This window comes from Mangifera indica, chromosome 5 (genome assembly GCF_011075055.1).
Source record: "Mangifera indica cultivar Alphonso chromosome 5, CATAS_Mindica_2.1, whole genome shotgun sequence".
In the NCBI taxonomy this organism is placed as follows: domain Eukaryota; kingdom Viridiplantae; phylum Streptophyta; class Magnoliopsida; order Sapindales; family Anacardiaceae; genus Mangifera; species Mangifera indica.
The window spans coordinates 9994443-10006082 of NC_058141.1; the positions used below are offsets into that span (position 1 = coordinate 9994443).

General features: G+C 34.0%; 1 protein-coding gene across 3 annotated transcripts; it reads left to right on the forward strand.

Moving 5' to 3' along the window:
* Positions 1-5149: 5149 nt before the first annotated feature.
* On the forward strand, positions 5150-11409 carry LOC123216591 (probable alpha,alpha-trehalose-phosphate synthase [UDP-forming] 9). Of its 3 annotated transcripts, XR_006502257.1 has the most exons (7): positions 5150-5307; positions 5705-5779; positions 7776-9849; positions 9933-10206; positions 10316-10596; positions 10762-10886; positions 10959-11409. XR_006502257.1 is itself a non-coding variant. In XM_044637054.1 (6 exons), exons 3-6 carry the CDS (start codon positions 7862-7864, stop codon positions 10772-10774), a joined length of 2556 nt encoding a protein of 851 aa, XP_044492989.1. In that variant the 5' UTR covers positions 5150-5307; positions 5705-5779; positions 7776-7861; the 3' UTR covers positions 10775-11409. The 3 variants fall into 3 exon arrangements, 2 of the variants coding, with proteins under 2 accessions (XP_044492989.1, XP_044492988.1); XM_044637054.1 differs by having other exon boundaries at positions 10762-11409; XM_044637053.1 differs by having other exon boundaries at positions 10316-11409.
* Positions 11410-11640: the final 231 nt, after the last annotated feature.

Sequence of the window (11640 nt, forward strand, 5' to 3'; positions counted from 1 at the left end):
ACTTACACAAAGTAAAGATGGTGTGAACTTACAATGTCCAAAGAAAACTTATGCCAAGAACATTCCAATTGTCATGTGTAGAACATCCCAAACGGATATAATTCATGCTAATAAAAAACATATTAATTTACACTATCAATCTAGCATATAACCATAACTTACACCACCTATTACCATCGTGTAGACTAAAAAACTCATATTAAAGAGATGGACAATCGAAAAACGAAAGCAAAATCTTGATTTTTTTCGCATCTCACAATAGTAATTAACCTTCATTAGTCACTCATGCAAACCCAATGTGAACAACTCTGCAGGCACACGACCTAAGGCTAGAACATTATAAATTATGTCCTTGCCCTAGTGATCATAGGCTTTTATTAAGTCCATATGTCATGTATTGTAATGACGTGCCTCATCAGTTAGGGGGCATCATAGCCTTCCTAAACTCATTTTCTAAGCTCGAGTTTTCCTAAACACTTAAATTTTATATGTTATAGTACTTGTTCTCTTTTGTTATTGTCTATTAACCATAACAAGGGAATGTAATGATCATTTTGTATACGAGGTGATATTAAATAAAGTGGAATGAAAACACTTAAAACAATGTAAGTTTAAGGTTTGTATTGCATTAAGATTACAAGATACATAATTAAAAGAGAATGAAAAGAGGTCTCAAGTGTCTACGCTAGGTCTTACATCTTTTTGTACAACTAAAGACAAAAAGACAAATCTCTTTGTCGAATTTATTAATAATTTGTGCCTCTATGGGTCTATGCCTTAGACACTTCCTCAGTTACCAATTCTACTTATTTTCAAGAGATCCTGACATGGAGTTAGCTTTTTGTTACAATTTTCATTGCATATAATATTTGTTAGTGTATATCCTAAGAACTATTCGTATTGTCAGTTTTAAGGTATCTCATCTTGTATATAATTTTTAAATAATTTATTAGTAAAGAAGTAGTTTTTTTTGTTCATATACATAAATTATTTTATTTATTTTGTGATAATATAAATTATATGTACGAACTATCTGAATGACTCACTTAATACAAACTGAATAATTGAATTGTTTCTATAGACGTGATATAACTTAGACAATTATATCACATAATAGATATACTAAATATCTCCATTGAATGTTATAAGATGACATTAGTACGAGTGACGATGATAGTCATATTATTAGGGTATTAGTATGAATTAACCATTAGAGAACCGTTTTTCAAACATGATCAATAACGATAAGTCACAAGGTCATTAAATCATAGTCAATGACTTATTGTAGGATCATACTAGTGTACAAAGTAATCCTTTGACCTGAGACATCATAGTTGGATTTGATATGAATATGTATTATTTATATGGTGTATATATATGAGGTTAACCACATCTCATAAAACAAATCATACTGGTCATGTGTTATTTGTCTGCGGAGAAGAATGATAGTTAAGATGAGATCCATTGACTCAGAAAGTATCGGGTTTTGAATATTTGTTGATTCGATTCGAATTTGAGTTCTAAAGTGAACATCGATAAATATTGAAAATCAAATTTTTGGCCAGAGTATAATGTAAGTCATATGAAGAATGTTCGTTATGCCATGTTCTGAATATTTAAATTGATGATTCGTAAATAATCGAAATTAGGACTTTGACAATCTATGAGTTTGAAATCGATCTAGATTGAATAACAGAAGGATATTACCTACATGGAACATACGATTGAATATTTTAGGTTTGATAGAGTATTTCTTCAATATAGTTTAGAGGCTATAACACATTGTTAGATATTTACTATAGTCATTGAGTTTTCAGATACACTTTTGGATCATCTGAAAAAGAACTCACAGTTATGTCATAGTAAACTTAAAGGGTTACACCAATAAACCAAGCTTACAAGAAGGAAAATTAATTATCCAGGGTTGGCTAGCACCTTCCAAAGAATAATAAAAAATCATATAAAATGCTATATAGATGCAAAAATAACATCTTAAGAATTAAGGTGTTAGTATGATGAAATTAATATGGTTAAAATATTATATATATATATATGCATGACAAATATTTAAATCAATATTTTGGTTGGCCAAAAGTAAAATTTTAGAAAACTACAACTAACCACTATTATAAAAAAATTCAGTTAGTTCATTCAAAGTGAGTTAGTCAATTTTAAACTAAAAATTCTTTCACTAAATTGTAAAACTCTCTCCCCTCTTTTTACCTCACAACAAGAATTGTATTTTGGTTTAGTGGTAGAATTTTTTTGAAGGTTTTGCAAGTGAGAGACTCATTCTATCATCTTATATCTATATAGGAGGTAAAAAAGTAAATAAAATCCTTATGTTTTCTCACTTTTTTAAATGCATATTTTGATTTTTTTTCTTTAAATATATTTATTTATTTTATGTATATTCTTTTCCCCTAATATTTCAATATCCTCTCGTAAAATTAATATCTTAGTTAAGTACTCTTCATTGTTATTGTAACTTACTTTATCCAAAAATTTATTAATTTGGATTTTTAGATAAATTTATTTAGTTATATATTTATAAAAATACTTTATACGAAATATTAGGTAGAAGTAATATTATTCAGCATCGACAACGATATCGAGATTAAAAATAAAAATAATTTCATCAATTGATGCATATATATTATCATCAATTCTTATAAAAATCCGGAATTATATTTTAAAAATATTACAAAATAAATAAAAAGAGAGAAGTGCGTGAAAGATACGTTTGGAACATTCCATGAAGAGGTGGGTCCCAGGAGGAGAGTTTTGGATAGGGACGAAGCACGCAATACATCCCAACACGCCATAGCGGAAAAAGCGGCTACCAGATAAACCGGGGCCCACTTCTTCACCCAAGGTAAAATCTTTAGAAATTTCTTCACCTTCTCCCCTCACGTGCTTACCACGTGTATGTGGGCCCCCTTGTATTTGGATAACCTTGGATTTTCAAAGTTTGCTGAGGTGGACATATTTATTGGCGATCAGTGTTGTCCAGTTAGTTGTTGTGGGGACAATTGATTGTTACACGTGGGTTGTCATCATTGTCCAAAAGCGGGGAACGAGACGAGGAAAATGGAAGATGAGAAACGAAAGTAAATTTCCCATCACGATACTTGTGCCGACCACGTCAAACTCAACCACCCCTTATATTCCTTTCAATTACGATTATGCCATTCTGTTTAATCTAGCCCTCAATTAAAGCAACTTAAACACGAAAATCACATTTGTAAATTTCGCGCATTAAATTAATATTTGTAGTTGCAACTAACCGAAGATTCCATTTTAACATGTGATTAATTCCCTTTTTAGCATAATTTATTTAATTATTACATCAATCTAACAACTGCAATAAATTTGATTTAACACCTGTTTGTTATTCTTATAATTTTTCTTCATATTTTTTAATAAATAAAACTAATTAATTAATTAATTAATTAATTAATTATTTGATTTATTTAAAATTAGATTGGATTAAAATGTGGGATAAGGAGCACCAAAGGGGAATCTTTTAATAATAAAGAAAGAAGAAGTTGGAGTCGGCATGCAACATGAGTAATAATAATAATAATAATAATATGAGTCATTCAACCTCCCATCCAGAGATGCACCGATTACGTGGGGCCACCACCAAACACCAAGGGTAATTTCGTAATTAAATAACAAAAGTGTGCTTGAATATTCGGAATATTTTGATTCTTATCCAAATTGCCAGCTGGGAAGTGATAGGAGTTGTGGCAGTAGGTCAAAATCGTGGAGTCAAGTCTCTCCCCCCTTTCCCTCCCTCTTGCTTTCCCTTTCGTTTAAGAACCTAACCCAACCGACCGTCCCAGCTGTCATCAACAGTAACCAGCTATAGCTTTTCTCAATTTAGCCAAGTGATTAAATTCATTTACTTGAAATGAATGGGTCGGTGGCTTCTGGGCAACGTTAATTATAGAATTAAAATAACATATCCATAAACTTTATATTATAATTATAAGATAAGTTTGAATTAGTAAAATATGAGATATACCTGATTTAAATACATATAAAAGTAGTCATAAATGGCGTGCGCCAAGTCTAAAGTAGTGTCTTGCCATGTCTACATTACTTTATTAAGAAGAGATAACGTTTTTATTTTAGGTAGTTCATTTAGTGCTCCTAGTCGATACTGGGGCTAGGTTGGAATCATTTAAACCAACAAAACAACAAACACATTCTTATATTATTATTATTATTTACGAGTCTATATATAATTCGATTTAAATTATTAAAAAATTATGATTTAATTTATAAAACAATTTTATTTAGGTTGATTAATTTTAAAAAATAATTTATTATTTAGGTTATAATTTAAACAATTTTTGAATTAAACTAAACTATAAACTATATTTTATTAAAAGACATATATATAAAATTGTATTTGATATAATTTTTTATTAAGCAATTATGTGTATCACTTATTTTTCATATCTATTTTATCAATTTTCTTATATATTTATTGTATATTATTTCATTTTTTTACATGTATATATATTCTCTATTATATAAAATTATAATTCAATTATTATTTATTAAATACTATAAATTTAACCGTATTATTATTATTATTATTATTATTATTAGTTTTGTTAATTAGCTATATATCAAGAGATGACTTGTGAATTTTTACTTCAATTTTATTTTATGTTTTTATATTTCTCACATGATAAATATAACATTAAACAAAGGCAATTGTCTCAATAATTGACATGTAACAAGTAATTGACCATATGCAAAAAAAGTTGACCAAATTAAAAAAGAGTCCAAAAATGCCAACCTAACATTAGGTTAGTTCATTTTAATTTTTCAAATACTTTCCAAGAAAGTGGTCAATTTGTCACAACCAACCATTGCCCCCTCCAATTCCTCCACTATCTTAAAAAGAGGCCAACTTAGATTTGGCTTCCAAAAGTCGAAATGGAAATTCTTTAGTAAACTAAGGTTAGGTTATTATTGTTTGTTAATAATACCAAGGAAGGAATAAACCAAACCCCGATTGTGAAAACTACCAACCACTAGAGTTAAAATCTAACTGTGGTTTGCTTTATCAATGTCTATCCATTACAGATAATTTATGTCCCAATATAAATCTTTTCTTTCACTTTCTTTTCTTTTCTTCATTCATTCTGTACAAAACTGCAGAAGGAAAATTCAACACGCGCGCTCATCTTTCTCTCTCTTCTCTGTAGCCACGACTTAACAGGACTTTACCGCGTCCGATTCAACCGCCGTCTCAACCCTCCGGTATCTTTAACGGCTCTGCTACGGGTAAGGTTGAAAGTCGTTGAGTATTTTGACGGTTGAACTTCGTTCGTTCGTTCTTTGTGTGATCTGGTGGTCAATTCTCTTCGGCTTTCGTATTTTCTGTTGGGTTGCCGAGAAAATGAAAGCAAAGAAGAGGAATTGCTGTTGTCATCTCCGTGGTCGTTTTGGCTTTTAACTTGAGGAATTAAAATTATTGTTTTAATGAGGGTGAAATGGTTGTTTTACGTTCTTCTTGTCTTGTTCAAGCCGAAATAACATGAAATTTTAGATTTAACAAGGTTTAAGTCCACAGTCTTCTCGACATCTAAACGTGGGCGTTAAGTTGAATTTTTATTTATTTATCGTGGTTTGTAGCATGTTGAGGTGTAATTTTTATTTTTTTTGCTTCGTTTTTTTGCAGAAGTATGTGGTTATAGTGTTCTGATTGAAGTCTGATGATCTAATCATTGTATTGAAATTCATTTTGGTTGCTCAGGTGAGATCTCTTTGTCTTTTATATTTTGATTTTGGATTTTTTCGGTTTCTGTAGATCTGATGGTTTTGAGTTGTTTGTTTAGGCCTTTTTTGGTAAACTTACTGGTTTCGGTGCTTTTTTTTTTTAAAAAAAAATTTAACGTATTCTAGTGTTTGGTATGAGTTTGACTAGTTTTTGTCTTATTTAAGTTATTTGGTTCTGTCATCTGTATAGGCATAAAATGGTTTATGCGACGTTTATAATAATCGGAAAAACATATGGTTGGGCAAAGCTTTCTGTAGATTGGCTGAAGATAAGACAACAGTGACAATTCAGTTGTATTATGATTAGCAAACCCATACTCAAATTTTCGTTATTCTTATCTTTTGTTTTGTTTTTTTTTAATTTTGGTATTATTGTCATATTGTTATTCATTTATAGTTTATCTGATGAGAGAAGTTCCCGATCATGTCCCTCCCTTCTACAATCTACTTTTGTATATTATCACTATTTGAAGATAATTTTATTAGTTGTTTTTCATTGTCCATTTAGACTTATCTATGGGCTACACTTGTGTGTAGTGCACGAATCTCTCCTATATGTTGTTTCGCTCATTATCTTGTGTGTTTTTGTGAAAGTGGTTGTGGTTATTATGATAGAGAATTAGCAAATGCCACAGATTTATGGCTAGGCAAAACACTCTCAAGTGATTATATATTATAGTTAACAATATCTTAAGTCTTCTGATAATCATACCTCTGGCCCTGCTTATTATTTTCTATGCTGACTTGTAGAAGATATACAGCATCATTAGTGCGTTAGGATTTTGTTTGTTCTGGTGAGTGCTTTTGGTGTGGTCAAAGAAAAAATGGGTTTTTTCCTTTTCTTTTCAAAAATCTTTATTTTTTTTCAAGCCTTTACACTATAAAATGTCTATTGATGTAAAAACCACTCTGGGAACAACCACAGCAACCAATAGTTTATAATCCATGCCTAAGGTATCTGTAGAAGCGTCATTTATGCCACTACACCGGAGGATAATTGTTAAATGAGCTTTTATCAGGAATGAGTTTTCTGTCCATGCTCTTTATAAATACCCTTTATGAATGAATAAAGGGAGAAAAATTCTTGCATACTAAGAAAGTCAGTAAAAGAATTTCACATCCTTATCTTGGTAACATGTTAGGATCCCAAGTACAAGGTATGAGACTTGAATCCCACATTGGAAAGTATGGGCAACTAGTGTGGGGTTTATATGGTCTTCCGCTCTCCCATCTCAATAGCTAGCTTTTGAGGTGTGGTTATTCTAAGGTTCGTATCATTACATTTCTGGGAGTTTCCTGTATTTGTTGGAGTTGGCCATACTGGGCCTTCTCTTTTGGGATTGGGATCTTTGCCTGTTGACTCATATTAATGCTCTTGTTGCAGTTGTGTCAGTGTGAGCCATCCATATTCTGCCTGCTTAATAGGTTTCATCATGCTGTCTAAGATTTTTTTATGACAGGCTTCCACAACCAATACTGTAAACATTACTTGACACTATAAATTGTTCATATTACCACTTCTTTCAGCAATAATGCTGTGCATTTTGGGGTTGATGAACTATTCTCATCATCATCATCCTACATCCATAGTCACCTTCACTGGTATCCTGCTATTCAATATTACTGTATCTTCACCATTGCTTTTGTTAATTCATTTTTGCCTCTTCTTATTTCTTTTAACGGTTATTGGTGCAGTTTTTGAATAGTTATTTACTAATGATGTCTAATCTTTATCAGAACTATATAATGCAAGGATCAAAAAAGCAGTAGTTACACAAGGGAGATACTTTTTTATTATAATTTTGATAGATAGGAAGTGTTTGTGATAGCAATCTGTAGATATGAGATTCTTAATCATGTGGGTGATGCTTGCATGATTTATTTGAATGAATTTGTTTTTATCATGTGCAAATTGTTTGTCACTGCACTGGCCGCAGCAATTAACTGTTATTGATTCTTTATATATTTTGTAGATTTTTGGGCTTCACTATTCAAAGGTATTCTACTAGGGAAGCTACTCTTCCATATCATTAAGTAGGATCAATCACTTTATGCAGTGATGGCATCAAGAGCACCTATAAATTTTTTAGACTTGGCTTCTGGAGATCTCTTGGATATTCCTCAAACTCCAAGAGGTCTTCCTCGGGTGATGACTGTTCCTGGAATTATCTCATCCTTAGATGGTTATGGCAACGCTGATGAGGATTCAGATGTTAGCTCATCCAGTAGTCATGAGAGGAAGATTATAGTGGCAAATATGTTACCGTTGCTTGCTAAAAGGGATGCAGAATCTGGCAAATGGTGCTTCAGCTTAGATGAGGATTCACTTTTGTTACACCTGAAGGATGGGTTTTCCTCGGAGACTGAGTTTATATATGTGGGGTCTCTCAAGGTTGACATAGATCAGAGCGAACAGGAAGAAGTTGCTCAGAAGCTGCTGGAGGATTTCAATTGTGTGCCGACATTTCTCCCTCCTGACCTACAGAAGAAGTTCTATCTTGGATTCTGTAAACAGCAGTTGTGGCCACTTTTTCACTATATGCTACCCATGTGCCCAGACCATGGCGATCGTTTTGACCGCTTACTCTGGCAGGCCTATGTTTCCGCTAACAAATTATTTGCAGACAAGGTAATGGAAGTAATTAATCCTGATGATGATTATGTCTGGGTTCATGATTATCACTTGATGGTTCTCCCTACATTTTTGAGAAAACGGTTCAACAGAATTAAGCTTGGATTCTTCCTCCACAGCCCATTTCCTTCTTCGGAAATATATAGAACCTTACCTGTTCGAGATGAAATCCTTAGGGGCCTGTTGAATTGTGATCTTATTGGATTTCATACATTTGATTATGCGCGGCATTTCTTATCCTGCTGCAGTAGAATGCTGGGCTTGGACTATGAATCTAAGCGTGGACATATTGGACTTGATTACTTTGGCCGGACAGTGTATCTTAAAATACTGCCAGTAGGTGTTCATATGGGTCGGCTGGAATCTGTTTTGGATCTTCCTTCCACTTCTGCTAAAGTTCAAGAGCTTCAAAAACAATTTGATGGGAAACGTGTGATTATTGGTATTGATGATATGGATATATTTAAGGGTATTAGTCTGAAACTACTGGCTCTTGAACATCTATTACAGCTTCATCCCAAAATGCAAGGCAAAATAGTCTTGGTTCAAATTGTTAATCCTGCAAGAGGCTCAGGGAAAGATGTCCAGGAGGCAAGGAGAGAAACTTATTTAACTGCTGAAAGAATCAATGAGGTTTATGGATCACCTGATTATAAACCAGTGATTCTGATTGATCGCCATGTCCCTCGTTATGAAAAGTCTGCCTATTATGCTATAGCAGACTGCTGCATAGTAAATGCCGTAAGGGATGGGATGAACTTAGTTCCATATAAGTACATTGTGTGCAGGGAGGGAACTCCAAGTTTGGATGCAGCTATTGGTAGAAATTCAGAATCTCCTCGTACAAGCATGCTTGTTGTGTCTGAGTTCATTGGTTGCTCACCTTCTTTAAGTGGAGCAATTAGAGTCAACCCATGGGACATTGAGGCTGTAGGTGATGCCTTACATCTGGCTGTGTGCTTGTCTGATTCTGAAAAGCAATTGCGTCATGAGAAACACTATCGGTATGTCAGTACTCATGATGTGGCTTACTGGGCACACAGCTTTGCTCAAGATTTGGAGAGAGCATGCGGTGATCATTATAGTAAACGGTGCTGGGGGATCGGTTTGGGCCTGCGGTTCAGAGTGGTATCTTTATCTCCCAGTTTTAGGAGGTTGTCTACTGACCATATAGTCTCAGCATACAAAAGGACAAATAGAAGGACAATATTTTTGGACTATGATGGTACAGTTGTTCCCGAAACTTCTATCATTAAGTCCCCCAGTCCTGAAGTCATCGATATCCTGAAAAATCTTTGCAGTGATCCTAAGAACACTGTGTTTATTGTTAGTGGGAGAGGGAGAAAAATTCTCAGTGATTGGCTTGCACCATGTGAGAAGCTGGGAATAGCAGCTGAACATGGATACTTCATAAGGTATTTGGTTATAAATAAGTTTTGAGTCTTTTGTTAGTAATTTAAAACTATTTTTGATAAATAAATGGATTTTCTTTATGTAGGTGGAGTAAAACATCTGATTGGGAAACCAGTCACCCAGGTGCTGACCTTGAATGGACTAGGATTGTGGAACCTGTAATGAAATTGTATACAGAGGCAACAGATGGCTCTAGCATAGAGATTAAAGAGAGTGCCTGGGTTTGGCAATATCAAGATGCAGACCCCGACTTTGGGTCCTGCCAAGCTAAGGAAATGCTGGATCACCTGGAAAGTGTTCTGGCAAATGAACCAGCAGTTGTGAAGAGGGGTCAACATATTGTTGAAGTTAAGCCACAGGTACAACTGTCCTTTCTTTTTCCATCAGCCTCCATTTTATTCTTTTTCTGACACAGGCATTAGGTGGGGCAAGTCTACTTATTAATTATTTATGCTCTATTTACTGCAGGGTGTAACCAAAGGGTTGGTCGCTGAAAAGGTTCTTATGCAAATGATCAATAGTGGGATGCCACCAGATTTTGTGATGTGTGTTGGAGATGATAGATCTGATGAAGATATGTTTGAGAGCATACTGAACACCCTCTCTAGTCAAACCTTACCTGCAGCACCAGAGATATTTGCATGCACAGTTGGGCAAAAACCAAGCAAAGCCAAGTATTATCTTGATGATGCTGTTGATGTTGTTAGAATGCTTAAAGGTCTTTCAGATGCGACAAATTCAAAGCCTAGGTATCTTGAACAAAACCAGGTGTCTTTTGAGAGTGTTGTTTGAGTTGTGAACTGCATGGTTTATACAGAAAATTTTCGGTTCCGTTATCCATACATAGAAATCATTTAATTGCTTAAAGAGGTTCTGCCCCTTGGACTGAGAAAATTTTTGGTCGATAATTTCAGTGGAATATATTGAAGGGGTTGGAACATTGGTGAATCAATTGGGATTTTTCTGAGCTCCTGTTCTGAAAGACTTCGGCTTGGCTTAAAGAACACAATTTGTGGCGAATTCGTCTGGAACGCTTGCGGTAGATACAAGAATTCTTATTCTATTTTGTTGTGTTAACATGGATTATGTACTTACTGGTGCCTTTCTGCAGGAACAGATTTCAGTTGTCCATAAATTTTTTTTTTTTCATTCACCGATTAGAACTAGAAGGCACCTGAACTTGTACAGCTACTATGTTTATGTCTAAAACATGATCTAGTTTGTAATCCCAAAAAAAGGGTGTCCAGCTTTCATCAGCAACTAATTTAGCTAGTTCCAGTTTGATGGCAACTTCTGGAGTTGGAAATTTAGGTTCGCTTCAATGCTAGATCAGAAGACGGGGATGATAACAGTTCTTAAGTTCCAATCTAAATCTGGGTTTGTAGGACTCACAGCCATTGTTCCTCAAGAGAGGAGCTTCGATCGAGCATCTGGTTAACTCTTTTTGAGTGGACTGATTTCATGTAATCTTAAAAATTTCTCTCATTAGTACACTAAATGTGGAAGGAACTATTGCAATTTGTGTGTTCATTACAGTGGGCGCAAGTTGAAATTTTTGGTGAGCTTCTTGCAAGTTGCATGTGTTTATCTTAAAGGCATATTCTTCTTTGTAATGGAGTATATATGATTACGAGGCAATTGGGGCAATCCTTATGTCACAACAAGAAGATAAAAGATATTTGTTCAACTCCCTCCCTATATCACTTTAGCTTCTCAGAATCATGATTTGCAAGCTTGGCACAAGAGCCAAACAGAGAAATGATCCCACTGACCCATTGCTAAATTCAATAAAA

Bases quoted from the DNA above. Each gene is read 5' to 3' on its own strand.
- LOC123216591 (XM_044637053.1), top strand. From the start codon at position 7,862: ATGGCATCAAGAGCACCTATAAATTTTTTAGACTTGGCTTCTGGAGAT. The intron at 9,850-9,932 runs GTATTTGGTTAT...TTCTTTATGTAG, and splicing joins GAACATGGATACTTCATAAG to GTGGAGTAAAACATCTGATT. The intron at 10,207-10,315 runs GTACAACTGTCC...TATTTACTGCAG, and splicing joins TTGTTGAAGTTAAGCCACAG to GGTGTAACCAAAGGGTTGGT.